This window comes from Phascolarctos cinereus, unplaced genomic scaffold, assembly GCF_003287225.1.
Source record: "Phascolarctos cinereus isolate Bilbo 61053 unplaced genomic scaffold, phaCin_HiC Scaffold_2;HRSCAF=192, whole genome shotgun sequence".
NCBI classification, from domain to species: Eukaryota; Metazoa; Chordata; class Mammalia; order Diprotodontia; family Phascolarctidae; genus Phascolarctos; species Phascolarctos cinereus.
This window is the reverse complement of record NW_027555625.1, coordinates 58206546-58226956: the sequence shown is the minus strand read 5'-3', so window position 1 is coordinate 58226956 and position 20411 is coordinate 58206546. Positions and strand designations below refer to the sequence as shown.

The window sequence follows — 20411 nt, the reverse complement described above, 5'->3', positions numbered from 1 at the left end:
AAATGTTGGGGATTATAAAATAGAGGCAAAAGACAGTCCCTGCCCTCAAGGAGTTTATAATCTAATGGGAGAGACAAGAAGCAAGCTATGTACAAGATAAATAGGAAATAACTGACAGAGGGAAAGCACTAGAATTAAGAGGGGTTGAGAAAGGCTTCTTGTAGAAGATAGGATTTTAGTTGGGATTTAAAGGAAAGCAAAATTTACTTGTTAAATGTGAGCTCTTTCCTTATCAGTATTATAGAGAGCTAGATGTAATCATAAGTAAAAGAGGCAGCTACCTGAATTGTGCTAGTGTGAAATTACCAGCTCCTCACTCCTTGCCCCCACATACACCCTCAAGCAAATCTAATTTTTGCTTGAAACTTAACCATTACAATTCAGCAATAGCACTTCTAGGGCTGTATCCCAAAGAGATCATACAAATGGAAAAGGACCCACATGTACAAAAATATTTACTGCAGCCCTTTTTGTAGTGGCAAAGAATTGGAAATTGAGGGGTTGCCCATCCATTGGGGAATGGCTGAACAAGTTGTGGTGTATAAATGTAATGGAATACTATTGTGCTATAAGAAATGATGGGCAGGAGGACTTCAGAAAAACCTGGAAAGACTTGTATGGACTGATACTGAGTGTAGTGAGCAGAACCAGGAGAACATTGTACACAGTAACAGCCATGTTATGCAATGACTAACATTGATAGACTTAGCCCTTCTCAGCAATACAAGGATCTAAGACATCTCCAAAGGCCTCGTGATGGAAAATGCTCTCCACATCCAAAAAAAGAACTGTGGATTTTGAATGCAGATGGAAGCATACGATTTGCTATTTTTTTCTTCTGTTGTGTTTTGTTTCCTCTTTCTGGTGGTTCCTCCCATTAGTTCTAATTCTTCCTTACAACATGACTAATGTGAAAATATGTTTAATAGGAATGTATATGTAGAGCCTATATCATATTTTGCGCTGTCTTGGGGAGGGAGATAAGGAGGGAGGGGGAGAAAAATTTAAAACTCAAAAGCTTATGGAAGTGACTGTTGATAAATCAAAATAAATTAATTTTTAAAAAAATTTTAAAAAATAAGAAACTTGACCATTATCATACTACATTCCTAATAATCCTCAGTCCTTTTGGTTGTCATTATTCAGTTGTATCTGACTCTCTGTGACCCACTTTGGGTTTTCTTGGCAAAGACACTGAAGGGGTTTGCCATTTCCTTCTCCAGTTCATTTGACAGATGGGGAAACGTAGACAAACAAGGTTAAGTGACTTACCCAGGTTCACCCATCTAGGAAGTGTCTGAGGTGAGATTTGAACTCAGGTCTTCTTGACTCTAGTTTGAGCACTCTATCCACTGAACTACCTAGCTGCCCTGCATTATGCCTTCAGTCCTATATTAAAATGCAAATACCCAATCAGAAGATTGGATTTGATTAATAAATGAGCCAGTCCCATAGGCTTTAAGAAATTTTTGATTGAATTTTAATTGAATTAATTTGATTGTGGTTTTAATTGAATTTTAAGATTGATTAGCCATTTATACTTTGCGACTGTACCTCTCCTGAGAACAGGGTTTAGCAAGGGGAGAGGACTGCATCATGTGAGGTGTGGAGAGGAGGGGATGTACCTACGAAGGATTGAAAAGGACCCAAAGGAATGGCTGGCTAGCTCCATGATTTTTGCCCCAGAGTAGGCTTCAGTACCAAATGATGATTACTTAAATGCCAAAAGGTCTGTTTATTCAAAAAGGATCGTGGGTCAGGTGGTCATTTTCTTACAAGTTCATTATCCTATGAGGTTCTCTCCCAGGCCCCAATCTAGAAGAGATTTAGTATATCTACTTGTAGTAGTATATCTACTTGTAGATATACTAAAGGTCAGTTTCTTATGTTCCATTCTCTGTATATAGGCTTTCATGTCAAGTGTACCTGTTGACAGAGTCCAATGCAGATGGTTCTATAGCCTGCAGATGATATAGCTGTTCTCACTCCTCCCCAGGAAATGATTTCATTATTCCTATGCACTGCCCAGAACTGGAAATTGCTCGAGTTGCTATAAGAATACTGGAAGAGTTGGTCAAGCCCTTGAGAGAAATCCAAATTGATGACAACGAATATGCGTGTCTTAAAGCTATTATATTCTTTGATCCAGGTAAGAGAACTAAAAGTCACTAGTTGCTGACTCTGGCTATGCATTAAAACAGAAGAAAGAAAGAAAGAAAAAGAAAGAAAGAAAGAAAGAAAGAAAGAAAGAAAGAAAGAAAGAAAGAAAGAAAGAAAGAAAGAAAGAAAGAAAGAAAGAAAGAAAGAAGAAAGAAAGAAGGAAGGAAGGAAGGGAGAGAAAGAAAATAAGGGAGAAAGAGAAAGATAAAGAGGGAGGAAAGAAAGAAATGAAGGGAGGGAGGAAGAAAGAAATAAAGAAAGAAGAGGGAGGAAAGAAAGAGAGAGAAGGAAGAGAGGGAGGAGGAAAGAGAAAAAGAAAGGAAGGAAGGGAAAGAAAGAAAAGGAGAGAGGAAAGAAAGAGAAGGAAGAGAGGAGGGAGGAATGAGAAAAAAGAGAAAGACGAGGAAGGAAAGAAAGAAATGCAAAAGAAAGGAAGAATGGGAATGGGTTGGTGTGATAGAGAAGAGAACCCAGCCAAGGGAAGAAAAAAAGGTGGGGAGAAGGACAAAGGGAAGCATTATGCTATAAAATGGATGGAAAATCCTCTGTGCTCATTGATGTTGCTACCCACCTAAGCAGGCTTAGTACAATACTTGGCATACAGTAAGAACTTAAGCAATGCTTTTTGCCAACCAACAGAAAGGAGAAGGGGAAGGGAACAAGCATTGGTTAAGTGCCTACTGTGTACCAAGCACTGTGCTAAGCACTTTACAAATATTATCTTATTCGTTCTTCACAATAACCATGGGAGGTAGGTACTGTTATTGTCCCCATTTTACAGAGAAGGAAACTGAAACTGACAGAAATTAAGTGACCTGGATCACACAGCTAGTGAATGTCTGAGGCCAAATTTGAACTCGGGTCTTCCTGACTCCAGGCCCAGTGCTCTATCCGTTGTACCACCTCGCTGAAGGATTTGGGGGTCTCTAAGGTTGACGGGGCCCTAAGAGAACACCCTCTTCCAGGTGTTCCATGTCTCTGCTTTGGTGCAGTGATGGTTAGGGAACTTGAAATCATGTCCAAAAAAAAAAAAGTTCAATCAGACAGTTGTCTTCAAATACCTGAAGGGCTTGTGATGTGGGGAGAGAGATTTGGCTCATTTCACTTGGCCCCAGCAGGAAGAACTGGGGTGCATGGGTGGAAGTTACAGGGAAACAGTCTGATAATAAGAAACACTGTTCAGCCTGTGATAGGCTAGCTGTCTTATAAGGAAATGAGACCTGTCACTGGGCAGGATTCATACATTAGGCAAGCAGGTGGCCTCGATGACCTTGAAAGTTCCTTCCAAATTTAAGAAATTGTCTACACTTTCAAGGGAGGGGGGGGAAATGTTTACAAAGCTTTATTGGGAGCAGCTAGGTAGCTCAGTGGATAGAGTGCTGGGCCTGGGGTCAGGAAGACTCATCTTTCTGAGCTCAAAGCTGGCCTCAGACACTTAATAGCTGGAAGACCTTGGGCAAGTCACTTCACCCTGTTTGCCTGAGTTTCCTCATCTGTCAGATGAGCTGAAGAAGGAAATGGCAAACCATTCCTGTATCTTTGCCAAGAAAACTCCAAATGTGGTCACCGAGAGTAGACATGACTGAACAAGAGGTCCAGTGTCTTTAGCATAAGGAAGACCTGTATTCAAGTCTTGCCTCTGACTCATCTGATATACTACTCCATGACCCTGGGAAAATCATTTGATATCTCAGTGCCTCTCAGAAACCTCTCTAAGACTGCAGAGTTTCCCCACCCAGAGTTCTCTAAACTGATGAAATCACAGGCTCCAAGCTTCAGAGCTAGAATAAACGCTAGAGGCCATCACATCTAAACCCCTTCATTTTATAGATGAGAGTATCTTGCCACCACTAGTTAGAGCCTGAGGCATTTGACCTTGGGTCTCCCTGATCCCAAGCCCAGCGCTCTAACCCACTGAACTGCCTGGAAAATTGGAGGCCTCTGGGTCACCCAGACCGACTTTTGTGCTCGTAATCCCCATGTCAGTTAAACCCTCTAAACTTCTGGAGGTAACCATCCAGTTGCCAAGGGTGAATGCCTCAGCCTACTGATGTACACAAGGAAGTACTAAAGTGGGGGAGGGAAGTAGAACCAGGAACCAGGCCCTGTCAGCTGCCTCATTCTCTCTAGAGGAATTCTAACATTTATCTGAAGGAACTCTTTGGCTGACTGGACTCCTTTGCAAAACAATGTTTGTAAATTCGTAAACTACACACAAGGAAATGAGTTATATTGAAATGCACATCATAGCATTTTTTAGTTGACAAGATTCAACTATAGAGGTTTTAATTAGTAGTCTCCAATAATGTGGCACAGTGGATAGAGCGCCAGGCCTGGAGTCAGGAATACTTGAGTTTAAATCCAGCCTTAGACACTTACTAGCTGTGTGACCCTGGGCTAGTCACTTAAGCCTCTCTGCCTCAATTTCCTCAATTGTAAAACAGGGATAATAATAGCACCTTCCTCTCAGGGTTATTGTGAAGATCAAATGAAGTAATATTTATAAAGCACTTGGTATAGTGCTTTCTTTCCTTCCTCCCTCCCTCCCTGTCTCCCCTCCTTCCTCTCTTCCTTCCTTTTTTCCTTTTCTCCTTTTCTCCCTCCCTCCCACCCTCCTTTCCTTCCTACCTTTTTTCTTCCTTCCTTCCTTCCTTCCTTCCTTCCTTCCTTCCTTCCTTCCTTCCTTCCTTCCTTCCTTCCTTCCTTTCTTCCTTCCTTCCTTCCTTCCTACCTTTCTTTCCTAGCTTCCTTCCCTTCTCCCCTCCCCTCCCCTTCCGCATTGCAGGGGGCTGGAGATGTCTTTGTGCTGCACGTAAAAAGAAGGCAGTGGCAGCCTTGGACATTCCTAATCTGGAGCCCAGAATTTTAAGCAATGATCATTCCTTTTCGTGTTTACATCCTTTAGTGCCCAGCAACAGAGAAGGCTCATTGATTGGTGCCAAGTGTGACTGAGGCCAGTCAGTGAGGCAGCAAGGGTGTAACAGCGGACAGACACAGGCTTGGGCATCTGTCCAATGAGCTGAGGCGCTCAGCGAGAACTTTCTGTGATTCTGTGATGTTGGCGTAGGATTTTCTCCAGGGATCACGCCTTAGCAGGGGAGTGCGGCGCCCCCATGACCTGACATTGTGCCTTCTCCACTCTTTCTCTCCCTCTCCCAGACTGCAAAGGCCTGAGCGACCCTGGAAAGGTGAAACGAATGCGCTTCCAGGTGCAGGTGAACCTGGAGGACTACGTCACGGACCGGCAGTACGACTCGCGGGGCCGCTTCAGCGACCTCCTCCTCCTGCTGCCCCCGCTGCAGAGCATCACCTGGCAGATGATAGAGCAGATCCAGTTTGTGAAACTCTTCGGCATGGCTCGCATCGACAGCTTGCTGCAGGAAATGCTCCTGGGAGGTAGGCAAGGCCCCCACCTGCTCTCCGGGTCCCTCCCGGCCCCGCCCTCTCAGGGCCCCCCCCCTCGTGCTTGGTTCCTCCTGGTCCTGTCCTTCAGCTACCATAACAACCCGGTGAAGACCGACAGAGTCAGCTACACCCAGACTATGGGCTGCTGTGGGGTCTTAGGTGAATTTTCACCAAGTCCTCCCAGAAATGCTCAGTTCCCATTAACAGCAACTGATGGAAGAGTTGGAGGTGATACAGCGAACAGAGCGCTAGATGTGGAGTCAGTCAGGCCCGAGTTCAAATCCCACCTCCGACCCTTTCTAGTTCTGTGACCCCTGACAAGTCAGCTTCTATCTCAGTTTCCTCATCTGTAAAATCGGTAAAATAGTAGCACATATCTCAGGGTGGTTGTGAGGATTATATGAGTCAATATATGTCAAGTGCTTTGCAGACTTCAAACCACTATATACATGTTTGCTTACGAAACTGGGGGGTGGGGGAAGGAGATACAGGGAAGATGGGCAATGGACAGCCCGAGGCTGGAACCGAAAAGGTATGGTAATGGTAACTGAGAGGAAGCAGGAGTTGAAGAGACCTTGGGCCAGACAGATAGAGTCAGGGTGGCAGAAAAAGGGATGGAATCAACTTCTGCCCCTTGAGTGGGAAGTGTGGTGGGGCTAGGGTACAGAGATGTTGGATAACAACAGCTGATAATAATAATAATAATAGCTTAAATAATTGGTTACCTACTTCTTTCTTTTGAGCCTCATGACTACTCTGTGAAGTAGATGTAATTATCCCCATTTTGCAGATGATAAAACTGAGTCTGAGACTTGCCCAGGCTCATCCAATTAGTAAGTGTCTGAGGGAGAATTCCAATTCACTTTGTCTCAGGCTTTATTTGTCATCTACTCTGCCCTTGGATACACAGAAATTGGAAGGAAGGCAGAAGGATTAGCTTTTTATTTCTTCCCATTTCCCCCCATTTCTTGATATTCCTTTCTACCTTTCCCTTTTTTCTTTTATGTTATATTAATGAAAATCTGATTTTTAATCATTTTTAAAATTAATTTTAGTTAATGAAAATATTTTATTTTCACTTCACCATTTATTTCCAGGTTCATCCGGCCTTCCCTCCTGTCATCCACTGTAACAGTGATTACAAACTATTTACTACACCTACAGCCTTGACCCAAACTCTCCCTTTGTGTTTGCTTACAGGGAACACCACAGAGATGCCCCAGTATCATTCTGGGATGCCCAGCCTAAACCTGGAGCCAGACACAAGCCATATCCTTCCCAACACCCTCAGTTCAGTGATCCAGGCTGCCCCTTCGGCAAGCCAGAGCTGCTCCTTTACAGAAGGTCATGGTGAGGACACCAAATAGGGTTCTTGGGCTGAAGTTACAAAAAAACAGAAGAGCAATTGGAATCACTGGACTTTGAGGATGTAGAAGACGGTCTCTATGAGAATAGCTGTCCCTAGCTGTGCTTTAAGGGGTCCCTAATCCCAAATCTCAATCTTGCCATGAGTCATGGTGCCTGAAATTCCACCTTAAAGTTGCATTTGGGTCTGACAGGGAACTTAAAGATGGCGGCATCTATTAATTGCAAATACTCATGGGAGGCCTCACATTAGCAAGGTCTAGCGAGCAGCTAGCTAGAAGCAGGGCCCTGTAGGACTGAGATACAGATGTTGGAGGTGTCAGGAAATATTCAAATCAAAGGTTGTTTACCTGGGGTCTGTGAACTTTAAAAATTAGACTCTTCAATATAATTGGTTTAATCCTATTTTATGTGTTTAAAAACTTTATTCTGAGGAGTCCATGAGCCAAAAAAAGTTAATTACCCTTAACTTTGATAGAAAAATCTTCCTTCTTTGAGAATCAAGTTGATCTTTTTTTTTGGGGGGGGGAGATAGTCAAAAGTCACTGGAAGCCAAGTTTGATAAATAAGCATTTGGGGCTATCAGACTTGTCAGCCAATTTAGCAAATAGGTAATTAGTGTGAGCTGTGGTCAAAAAGCTCATGCTGCTCTGAGTTTTCAAAGTTTACATTTTAACTGGGAGAGAAGAGAAGAATCTGAACTAACATCTTTTTCCCTTCTCAGCATCTCCAGACACATCTGTCTCTTCTACAAGCCCTGGGAAAGAAGATTATAAATTGGACCCTGCCAGAGGGACCTGAGATGCCCATTCAAATACTGCCCCAGATCATCATTCCTAAGCAAGAGATTTTATAAGCCACGAAAGGGAAGAGACTTAAGCCCCCTAGGAAGTCAGCTACAAGCCAGTCTCCTTACCTTTCCAGGTGTGAGCCCCCATGACTGCCTCAGCTCCACAGCCCACTCAGATTTCAGGGGCTGAGGATTCCAATGGTCACATCCAGTTGGCTACCTGGTTAGTACCAGGATTTTTGTTGGTCCCTGGATTGGTTCCCCAGGGCCTCTTTCCCTCTTGAAAATATAAGATGGCCAAACTTTGGAGACACTTTAAAGTAAATGTCTCCAAAAGCTGTCCAGCAGAACTGAAAAGTCACTATGGTCTAACTCTATTTGGCAGGATTGAAATCTCCAGCTTCTATTAGCAAAACACAAAGCAACAGGGATCCAACTAATTTATGTCCCCAGCTTAAGATGTTTTTAGACCTGGAGGCAGAACATGAAGCCCATACATACACAGAGAACACACATTGAGTGTATTTTTAAAAATAGCCCATTTGCAAATTGGGCAGAGGGGGTATACTCAGGAATCCACCTGCCAGTTTGAAGAAGGGCTCAGCTATCTTTCATCCAATTCCTAGAAACATCTGCTAAAGATGCCTACTACGTGCAAGGTACTGCACTAATCACTGGACTGATTTTACAACATATGGGCTCTAACATCCTTTCCCTGTTTCCTCCTTCCTGCCAGTCACACCTTACCCCATCTTCTCAAAGTATTTCAATGCAACATCTACAAAAGACCATGCAATTTCCCCGCCTCAACCACATCACATCAATACCTTAAAACAGTTAGGAATAATTGGTTATCGATGGGGAATTTTGGTTTGGTTCTGATAAGACAATATGTCCATTACAAAGGGATGTAGTGCCAGTTGTGTGGCCATAAAGGAGTCACTGAACCCCACTGGCCTCATCTGTAAAATGGGGGTAGTTGGCAGTTCCCACCTTGCCAGGTTGTGGTAAGGATCAATGGAGATTATGTATGTAAAGGGACAAGTGTGAAGTGAATATCTGCTATTAATATGAAGTCATGAAACCTCTCTGCATTTTAACCACCCCATCCCTGCCTCCATTCCCAGTTTCAGACCTCCTAATCTCTCAGACTTCTGCTAAACCAGCTTTTCTCAGTGGCTGAGTACTTGAATCAAGCTTCACGTCACAAAGACCCTTTTGCCTGACACAGATGAAGTGTGACAATAATGAGACAGAGGTTCAAATAGACAGATGTTGAATGTGCAAATATGTGTTATCCCCATCTATGCGTGGGAAGCAACTGACAGAACTAATTCTTGCTCAGGGCACTTCCTCTCAAAATTACCTTTAGAGCCAAAATCATTCTTTTATTCTCAGGGATGACAAATCTGTCCTATGACAATGGATTTGAGTTTGGAAGCGGCAGAGTCATTCTAGGTCATAGCAGGGGACTGAAGCAGGGGACCAAATTGGATACAACCATTTAGGTAAAAAAATGAGGGGTGATATATAAAAGGAATGACTCTGGTGTCAGCTCTGCTTACTAAAGACTCAAATCAAAATAGACTGGCTCCTGAAGGTCACACATATTTGAAGCAAAGACAGAATCTTCAGCACACATATAGCTTCCCATGGTGACTGCCTTGAAGGGAATAATATTATCCCTTTGGATATGTAAATTCTAATCTGTTAAAATAAATCTGTCCCATGACTTCATCGTCACACCTTATATATGAGCAATATAATTAATGCAGGTATTTTCCACATTAGTCAAGAGTTGTGAAAATGTCTCATTACTGATGTCCTTTTTATAGCTGTATTTTTTTTAAAAAACTGAATATAAACATGTACATTTAGATTTTCAAAATATACAACCATATATATTACATACATATATGTATATATATGTATATGTGTATATATGTATTCAAACACATATCACTATAGGAACAGAAAAAATATCTGATCAATGTTCTCACATGCGTAAAGCTGCATATCTGGAACCTCTTGACCAATTTTCCACGTACAGTATTAATGCTCAAAAATCTAGAAAGTCAAGTGATATTTCTGTTTGCTGAGGTTAGCCTACAGCATGAAAATGTCATCATTGCAATGTGTGGCTTGTTTTCATGGCCTTTTAAGATTTTTAAATCTTGCTTCTTCCAACTGGAAAGACAGAAATCACATCAATATTCAAAATGCCTGGTGCCTTGAACTTCATCAAGCCAGAATATGGCAGTAAAACTGAAGACACGCTAATGTACCTCAGCTAAGCCTGGCATGGCAAACACACCACCCTGTACCACCTGTGACACTAAATGGTAGCCAATGAAACCCAAAATTTAACTGTTGATTTTTGCAAATCATTACTTAACAAATGGCCAGTGATCACTGTCATACCAGAAAATGAATTTGACTATAATCATGCAATGATCAAATCACAGTTTTCTCTTGAACTCGGGAGTCATTTTTTCAGGCATTAACTCATGAATCTTCAATATCTTGCAAGGCAAAGGAGTGATTTTAGGTGGAGGACTTTTTTTCCAGACTGATTTGGCAGATCAGGAAATGGAAACCATGTCAATAATTCAAAATCATTTTTGTGCATCTCACAAATTACATTGGTTCTACACAACCATGACTAGATATCTGAGGGAAGGGGCAGAAATCCTGAGCGCCACACTGCCGAGAAGGGCACATTCCATTTTCACTGACCCCAGACCTTACAGGTCCCCAAATCCAGTGCAATGGTATAGGTAATTCTCCCCAGTTGTAATCATACTGGTGAGGAAGAACCCAGAAGAGGTCTGTGACAGCAACAGAATTCTCAGGATGTCCTAGGACCAATACTGTATGTGTCCTAGGACACCTAACTGGATGTGGGCTCACAGTGGCCCTCTGCTAGTTACAGCTCTGCTTACCAAACACTCAAATCAAAATAATGAGATGCAATACAAGAGGAAAATTAGTGAAGCCCAAGAAGTGTTCCGTTTTTACTAGATCCCTTTCTTACCAGTGTGATGTTGAAGCTAATTCTTGTTCCCCCAAGGGTCTCTCAAAAACAATATTTACTGACTACTTTCTGGAAGGAGGTAGATAGCTGCATGTACAGGTATCGTAGGCATCATTCTTGAATTTACTTGTCTTTACAATTTCTGGGTTTCTTTTTCCAAATAAAACACAGGACCATTATATGATACAAAATGTGCATTTGATTCTTTTATTAGCAAATGGGACATTTTGCTCAGAGGATTCTGGCTCTTTAGTTTCATTTGCTATCACCAGAAGCAAGGAAATAAGCATTTATTTAAGTGCCTAGTATGTGCTAGGCACCATGCTAAGCACTTTACAAATATCTCATTTGATATAGAGAGAGAACCTCTCCTTGCCAGGTACTAGGGCTGACTGGAAGCTGCTTCTGGGTTCTAACGCCCACTGTTCCTCATAGGTAAGGATGTTGATGACCCACAAGACTTCAATGTCATCACGTATGGGGGGTTATTAAGGCAACTGGAGGCAACTGTCTAGAGGAACTGGGGAGAGGGATGAGGGATAAAAGAAAGCATTGCTGAGCAAAATGGTGATATTGCCAGCAGATGGCGAGCCTTTTTATCTCAGCCAATTCTAAGAAAGTAAGACCTACTGTTGTCTATTCTAGTAAAAATACACAACTATTCTATATCTTCATTCAATCAAAGATGGGACACCTGTTATGTCAAATAGATCCCAGAGTCTTTAGTTAGGCTTGAAAAATCAATCCTGTTCCAAATGCAGTGCTACTGAAGGCAATTCAATCAACAAGCATTTATTAAGCACCTATGAGCCAGTCATTGAATATACAAAAGCAAAAAATAAAGCTTTTGCCCTCAAGTTTACAATTTATTTGGAGGGGGGCAGGAAGACTGTGTTAAAATCTTGTTTCTATGCCTCTCCTTCAGCAAATACCGGCTCACACTTAAATAGCACATAAGGTCTGAGAAACACCTGATCAAATTATTTTTTATCTCCACTTGATCATCCATAAAACTTATTTTTTCAGTATGTCAGAGGATTGTGGTTTTGTCAGCGTGGGAACTTTCTCTACTAAGATCAGTACCTTGATAGTATTTCACGAGTTTCTGTGTCAAAAATTGCTTGTGACCTAGTCACCAATCTTTTGCACTTAGCTAGGCTGGCCCTGGTACAACCTTCTGATGCCTGGCTCATTCAAAGCCTTTCTGGTTTGATAAGACCAGCAATAGCTAATGCCCCACTGGCATAACCCTTAGGGAACCCAAAGTCACCTCTACACCAAGGTAATACATCAGAGAACTTTGGATGAAGACAGACGTTAAAAGAAGAGAATGCAGCATAAAATCTTACTGGAGTTTTTCTAGGGTCCTGTCATATGAACTGACCCTTCAGCTGAATTTGTTATAAGTAAAAAATAATAATAATAATAATAATAATATTGGCCTATTTTGAAGTAGCCTTCCAAAACTATCTTTTCCTGACTCTTGCCCTTATACAGGCAGGTTAAAGAAACTCAGAGAATCACAGATTTAGAGTTGGAGGGGATTTTGGAGAACATCCAGTTTGATTCCCTCATTTTACAGAGGGAGAACAGAGACCCATAGGAGGAAACTGAATTGCCAAAGGCTAAACAGATAGCAAGTGTTTGAGCCAGAATTTGAACCTCAAGCCTGAATCCAAATCCAGCCCTCTTCCCAGTGCTGACTCCTGCTTTTTACAGACATAATAAATGCTTGGGCAGGTTTCTCACACAATGCTTATCTGCATTAGCCTTTGCTCTGCATAACTTCTAGTTCTGACATAGCCAGTTTCCACACTTCACCTCCTCTCCATTGCTTTGCATAGAAGCAGCTACTTCTTTCCTTTGAAGAGCTCACAATGAGAGCTGAGGTCCCCAACTGACAGGCAGAGCTCGACCTATAAATCTCAAAGCTTTACTGGGTCAACCTCTCCAACGTCATCACTGCTCTGAAATCTGTCAGGACTCCCAATGAAGAGGGCCCCTAGCAGCAACATTCACCTTATAACCCTGCCTTCTGGAGGGACTGGGCACGTTTCACACATTCCGAGGTAATTCACATCAGGTTTCCTATATTCTGTCCTCCTTTTCCTCACCCAGTGACCTGAAAGTTTCAGGAAAAAGCTAAGTGGTCCCAATCTAAGAGGGTTGGGATGGTCCAATTAGAGTGATAATTATCTATTTCTTCATCACAGATGGCTATAATGGGGGACAAGAGTAAAGGCACTGTTTGCCCTTTAAAGGTATGACTTTAAAGTGTAAAACCAACAGTCTCAGTTGTCTAGAGCATACTTTTCTCTTATAAAAAGTAAATGTGTGTAAACTTAACATCACGCCAACTTCTCACCCTTGAGTAAGACATCTATGACCCTCATCCAACAAATTCAGCCAGTGAGCATGTTAGTGCTGCAGACCATTAAACTCAGCTCAGAAGATGCCTTTCAGTGTGCATGGGCTTCAATAATACTGAGTCAGGGAGCCCCCACATCAGCTGAAAACTTCTAAAAATAGCCACAAAATGAGGTAATATTCCACTAAGCCAACTAATTAGTATTTGACCCTATTTGACCAAAGTCATTACACTGAATGAAACTTTTTTTGTTATTAAAAAAGACTTTTAAGTTCCCATGTCACTAGAACTTTAGGAAACAACCCTTCATTTCTAGCTAACAAGAAATTTGGCCCTCACTGGTAAAGAGGAAGCTAATGCCATTCTCCCCATTCTCTGCTGGAATGCCAACACACCCTTACTGTTAGACGTCTTTCTGCACACCAGCCTGCTGGTTTTCACTGACTCATCCACAAGCATTTATGAAGTATTTACATGTACACTGCATATGTCTTGCAAGACAGAGAAGATCAGCCTCTTAACTGAAATCTACACAGAGTTAACTGTTCTTAGAGCTGGAAGTGAAAGAATCTGGTTAGCTCCTTTTCTTCAGGCAAGGTGAAGCACTGTGCCCACTTTACAGATGAGACAAGAAGGACCAGAATGGCTAAGTGACTAACTCACAAGGGTGGAGTGGAATAAGGGAGGAATTGGAACCCAAGGTCTCCTACCTGCTGAAGTCAGCCAGCCCCCTTTGTTATATTGAACGGCCTCTCGACTACCACTGACTTTTCCTCTAAGAGAAATAAGCACCTTACCACTGGAAACCAGTCCCTGTCTTTCCAGTCTGATTTCATATTACTCCACTTCCACATAATCTGCACATTCCTTGAGTTCATCCTATCTTCCCTCTTCTCTTTGCTTATGCTCAAACCACCTCATCATGCCACAAACTGCCCTTCCTGCACCCCTGCCCCAAGACTGTTGAGGTTCTTCCTTAATGGCACTATATCACATGCCACCTCCTCCATGAAGCCTCCCTTGACCATCCCTTCCCATTAAAATGCTCTTTTCTTCTTAAATACTTTTAGCACTCTTAGCATTAACCCTCTCCCTTGCGTACTATCTCTGTACATGCCTTTTTTCTCCTGGCAGGTAGATTCTACATCTTCTATATCTTTGTATCCACAGGGCTCAATAGAAAGCTGGGCACACAGAAAGTGTCTAATAAATGTTTGTCCAGGGAGCACTTAGATGGATCCATGCCTATCTCAAAGGTTCCACACTTCGCGGCACATTTATGTGCTGCAAGAAGACTTGCTCCTGGAGCAGCTAAGTGGAGCAGTGGATAGAACTCTGGCCTTGGAGTCAGGAGGACCTAATTTCAAATCTTGCCTCAGACACTTGACATTTACAAGCTGTGTGACCCTGGGCAAGTCATTTAATCCCATTGCCTACAGTGGGGGGAGAAAAAGATGACGACTTGCTCCTAAAGAATCTCTGAGCATAAATTTCATTCTGCTGTAACAAGGGGAAAGAGTAAACATGCACAGGTGTATAGTCACCCATCAACCTTCATGAAACACACATCATTTCCACTACTCTGTTTTTTTAAAATACACCCCAGGGACATTTTCCTGCATGTAGTGATACTGTATTTACACTGATTCTACAATTATCTGGCGTAGATGTGACTGCAGTCAAGACAGATTATGAGGGACAAGCCAAGAAGCTGTGAATATTAATGGAAAATACCTCATTGGTAATGAGGTTGAAAAATGTCAAGGGATTTTTTTTTCCAGCTAATTTAAGCCAATTCCTCAGAGCACTTAAAAGAAAATTACATTTGTTTTAACCATTTTTGACAGAAATTCATCTAAAATAAAATGTGCACATCCTTACAAACAGAACGATTTAAGTCTTTTCTCGGTTACTTGCGAGCATTATGATGTCATGCTGTAATTCAGGCCTGTGGTGTGACGGGCTATCTGCCCCCAAGTTAAATGACCTCAGAGCGCTGTGCTGAAGGAGAAAGCAGACAGAAAAATAATTCTCCCTCTGGTTGGCTATGACTTTTGTCAGTTACATTCTGCTGCCTTATTTTAAACAGAACTCTTTGGGTTGAATGTAGCTCCAACTTCAGAGAAGTCCTGGGATCACAAACACATTCTAGAGAGTTGAATTTACTAGAAATTAGAACTCTTCAGCAGTCAATAAATACTCTTTGGCAAATTCAGCTCAGATATTAGAATTATTCCACAGGGCCTGAACACTGTGTTACTAAATACCATAGACTTCCTTGAAAAAAGAAATTCAGTGAGCCAAGGAAAGAAAGAGACTAAATCCAATGAGACCTGATATCATTTAATTACCAACTTTGAGAAATGTCAATGAATGGCTTTATTTTATATAAAAATTACAATGAAAGGGGTTGAAAAAGCCAAGTAGACCTGATTTCACACACACACTTGCTAGTCTCACAGGATTCAAACTCTTAATAATTTTCAACCAACAGACTATATCATTTTAAAAACCTCATGATGAAGCCTAACATATGCTCCCAACAGATGTGCAAAAAAAAAAAAGATTCTTTTGGAACTTGCCTCCGTTGTCCATCATGCCACAAATCTAAGTTTTTGCTTCTCTGGCTGCTCTTGATCAATTTCCTACAACGTATACACATTTTTATGGTGATCTTTTCACCAATGAATTGCTTTGTTCATTTGGCTTTTGTGTGCTGGGCTGATCTCTTGATGAATTCCATCTAGACTAGTATAAGGTTAGAATACATGTGTTCTTTGAAGATCTTCACAGATAAACAGAAAGGCATAGCGTCCAGAAGGAAAACATCAAAATGTTTAGCGTGGCAGATCAATCTGAATAAGGAAGACCTCTTAGCATGTAATAAACTGCTTCCAGATGCTTCTGACAAAATATACACAAGCCCGGTGAGTTTAAGGCAATATCCTCCCTCCCCACCCATCCCATCCCACCCCATTCCATCCCATTCCACTCCTCTGAAAGGAGCTGCTCCCCATTCAGGCATAATTCTCCACTACACACCTGGTTCTCCTCAATTATAGTGTGAGCAAAGAATAGCAGTGATGAGAGGCGTTCTGGTCGTTCAGTTTTGTTTCTGTTTCTTTCTAGGAGAGTTACAGACGTGTGCTCTGCTCTCTTCTGCACCAAAGCCACAAAAAGAAGAGGTGATGCCCTGCGATTTACTTCTCTAAAGCTGTGGTGAGATGCACACTGGTCTGCCTTCAGTGTGGGGTTATATGATCTCCTCCTTGCTCAGACTAACCATGCAGCATTGCGATGCACAGAGATGGAGGTTCTCTAAAAAGAGGCCTGACTCTTCTCGATCAAGAGTGACATTTGCCCAGATAATGCTAATTTAGCTGAAAAAAAAAAACCAGTTCCAGCTGCTTTCCGTTCTCAAAATTTTAAAATAATTAAACCCACACAAGATCTTTTTTAAAAAGGGAAGGGGGAGGGGAGACAACTGATTGTTCTTTGGATCTGCAGACTGTCCAATTGGCAATACATTCATAGTTAGTCACAAAGGAGGATATCATAGCAGCTTTTTTTCTCTTCCCTGAACATAGGTTTTTAAAAATAGCTTGTCATTAAAAATAATAATTTTAAATTTTAAAAAAAGGAAAAACTTACATATATTAAACTTGCTGCTAGGATCAAGAAAACATTTTGTTCCGGGGTTGGACAGGTGAGAGGAAAAGGAAGTAAGCAATGATAAATGGGGGGGGAGAAGTAATGAGTGTACCTGACATTTATCTATGCTGCTCAGTGCACACAGATCTTTTGCAACTTAATGATGAGAGACAATAAAAATGAAAGACCGAAATGTATCTCTACGAAAGGGTCCCCGTAGAGTTAAGATACAGGAAAAGCAATAACGGAATGGAATTACATGGTAAACAGAAACTCCCTGATGCTACTGGCTTAAGAATTCTTATCCACTGGGGATTTTTTTTCCCATGATTGACAAATGCAGCTCAGTACACAGGATTTTTAATAAAATATCATATGTAATACCCCAAACAATATTTGATCAAATGAAAAAGATTTAACAAAAAACATAATCTCACAGTAGAATAATGACATTTGGCTTCTTCAGTGTGGCCACATGCCTTTCATTAGTGGTACAGCTGAAAAGTTCATTACAGGTTCCAGTTACCATTTTGGAAAATTTGTGATCTCTGTGACTATAAATGTATAAAATTCTGCTTGCTACAAGCAACTGGTTTGTGTTGGTACAGTCCCCATTGGTCACAGAGTATATGTCGACAGGCTTTCAAACCCCAAATAAATATCCTAGAGTACATTTGCAAGTTCCAGTATGGGAAAGTGGGCCTCACACGGAAAATTCTGGACCACCTCTCTTTGACTTCAGTAGGAATCTTCTGATTCGAAATCCTGCAAAAGGATTCATCCATAAAATTGAAGGCTGGCCCCCAAAAACAGACTTCATCCCTTCCCATCGGAGCCTCCGTTCCCAAGTTGGCTTTTCACTTTTCAGTCTTTCAATTTCCTGCGAATAAATAAATAATAACATTACTGCTCGACAATAGTCAGTTAACACTAAATGGAAATTCAGAGAAGAGTTAACTGTGCTTATTTTTTACAATTACTAAAATAAATCAAATAATATATTTTTGTTTAGATTCAATATCGGATGCTTAAAGGAGACAAATGTATAAATATATATGCTTTAGCATAAATATAAAGTTAATAGTACATGTATGTGTATACCTACACACATGAAGTACTACTAAGTACTATGGGAAATAAAGCACAAACACAGTTGGGGCTACCAGGAAAGACTTCATACAGAAAACGGTGTCTGAGCTACATCTTACAAAAAAGGATAATAAGGCTGAGGGTGGGAGGGAAGTGCATTCCAAGCACAGGGAATGGCCAGCAGAAAGGCACAAAGGTAAGAGACAGGTGTCACTCATGAGGAACAGAGACAAGCCAGTTTGGCTGAATTGTAGAGCAAGAGAAGAGAAGTAAAGTCAAGTGAATTCCTATCAAGATAAATCGGAGTCAGGCTATTTAGGGTTTTAAAAGCTAAAACAGTTTATATTTTATTCTACAGGCACTAGGAAGTCACTGAAGTTGACCATGTCGGGGAATTGCATGGTCACATCTACACTTAAGGAAATTATTTTAGTAGCATTCTGTAGAGCAGACTAGAGAGGTAAGAGACTCGAGGCAGGGAGACCAAGCAGGAAGTTATCACAATAACCTAGGGAAGGGGTGGTGAGAACCCCACCTGGAGTGGTAGCTGTGCAGCTCACAAGAATGTGGCAGGTGTAAGAAATGCTGTTACAGTTGAAAGCACAAGATCTGACAAAAGAATGGATGGGTGGGGATAGGGAGAGTGAAGAGTGGAGGATATTGCCAATATTATGCACCTGAGACAATGGAAGAATTGCGTGGCCCTCAAGAGAAATAGGGAAGTGTAAAGTGAGAGAGTTAGGGGAAAGTTAATCAGTTCTGTTCTCCCCAGTCGGTACTAAAAACAGTATACAGTCAGGTCCTTTTACTTAAAAGGAAGTTTAATGGAATAATAAAACAAAAACACCTTTTGGGATTGGGCTTTCTTTCTGTTCTGAGTAACTTCACTATAACACACTCAATAGTACCCTGTCTCCAAAAAGCCATCTCCTGACAGACAGAAAGAGCTTTGTAGTAAAGGTAGCATCCCTGCTCTGCTAATGGAGGGCTATTTAAAGAAACCTAGGTTTCAAATCTCATTGATTTTACCTACTCATCTGATGGTTCCCACCAACAATATTAAACATATCCGAGTCATACTAAGTTACATAAAATGTTTACATTACACACACATTGGAGGGCCCATTTATAAGAGTATTAGTAAGGAACAGAAAGTCTTTTGCAAGTGATATTCCACAGTAGCCACATCTTTATCAGCACACAATTGATTGAAAGATGTGGAGAATACCAATTCATTCTGTGCTTACTGTCAATTGATTATTAAAAAAAAGTATCTGACATTCTACCTAAATGCCCTCATCCAACAAAGTATTTCCCATGCAACTATGAAAAATTATTCTTGATTCCTTAAAAAATATAACCACAGAAACAACCTTGTTTGACCACCCTCAGGATCATTAATAACAAGCAAGGCAGAAACAAGGAAATGTATATTTGCCAAAAGTGTTTGCCACTATCACAGAGGTCCTCTGGGAACAGAGTCCAACCTAAGAGGGGCTCCCTATAGATGGCAAGGTCCCCTAGAAGCTACCACTTATCAAGGAGAGGAGGAAAAGGGCAAACTGGAAAAAAACACCAAAAGTCCAGCAGACTCCAGTGGGATTCCTCACTTGCTAGCGTTGTGTGAACTGTATGCAGAAGATGGCTAAAGCATGCCTGTCTCTTGGAAGTATGGTTCTGGCACAGAGAAAAGCACCTGTAACTTTATCACAGGTCCAGACAAACTGCTTTTTCTCCTTTTCAGGAAAGGAAAGAGCCAATTGAACCGTGTATTAGAAGACAAGCACCAAAGAAAGATAAAATAGGAACAGAAAAGCAGGTAATTCTGCTGATGAGCAGCACCATACAGAGCTTCTTGTGGCAGACAATAAGATGGCTGAGGAGAGAAAACAAGTAACTCAAAGCTGGAAAGGCCAGACTTGAAAAGAAAGTGGATATAGATTCTGACTTTTTAGGAAAATCTAAATTACAGAGGCTGCTGCCACATTCAGAAATTACTACAACTTCTCCAACCTGGCATATGTTTGCAGCAAATAGAGGGAAAACTGAGGACAATAAAATGCCCAATCTCGGTCCCTCAGATTTCTCATCCCCAAAGCTTCCTCCCATGTTGCTCCACAGGGATATTCTGAAAGGATTTATGAATAGTTAAGTTGAAAATTGTAAGGATAAGATGCAGTGAGAAGAATGGAAAAAGAAAACCTATACGTAACACAGAAAAAGAAAGGAAAAACTACCAGGTTAGGGATGGTCTGGGTAAAGCATCACCTGAAGAAGCAGTACAATGACTTAGAGAACAACTGGGGAACAGCTGAACTGCAGTACATGAATGTAATGGAACAATGCTGCAACCACTTTAAATTACAAAAGGGTTGGTTTTAGAGAAACCTGGAGCAGACGTGCATGAACGGATACAGAGTAAAGTGAGAACAACTTAAGACAATAAGTGTTTTTTTAAAAAAAAGAAATACATAAGAACTCTGAAGAATCCAGTGACCAACCAGAGACCCTCCAGAAATGTAATAGACTCAACGTACAGAATGAGACAG

At 41.3% G+C, this 20411-nt stretch overlaps 2 protein-coding genes across 4 annotated transcripts in view; one reads left to right on the top strand and one right to left on the bottom strand.

Moving 5' to 3' along the window:
- Window positions 1–10935, top strand: part of LOC110210351 (hepatocyte nuclear factor 4-beta-like) — a 69770-nt gene extending 58835 nt beyond the window's left edge. Inside the window, exons 7-10 of one of the 2 annotated variants that reach the window (XM_020989248.1) lie at window positions 1997–2149; window positions 5320–5556; window positions 6766–6909; window positions 7655–10935. In XM_020989248.1, coding sequence (XP_020844907.1) covers window positions 1997–2149; window positions 5320–5556; window positions 6766–6909; window positions 7655–7731 — 611 coding nt within the window. In that variant the 3' untranslated portion in view covers window positions 7732–10935. Of the gene's footprint in view, window positions 1–1996; window positions 2150–5319; window positions 5557–6765; window positions 6916–7654 lie in introns of both variants that reach the window. The other variant, XM_020989247.1, reaches the window with a different exon arrangement.
- Window positions 10936–15444: 4509 nt separating this feature from the next.
- The window catches only part of ZDHHC7 (zDHHC palmitoyltransferase 7), a 50821-nt gene continuing 45854 nt past the window's right edge, over window positions 15445–20411 (bottom strand). For both annotated transcript variants that reach the window (XM_078149401.1, XM_020989245.2), the window contains one exon: window positions 15445–17653. In XM_078149401.1, coding sequence (XP_078005527.1) covers window positions 17477–17653 — 177 coding nt within the window. In that variant the 3' untranslated portion in view covers window positions 15445–17476. The remainder of the gene's footprint in view (window positions 17654–20411) is intronic.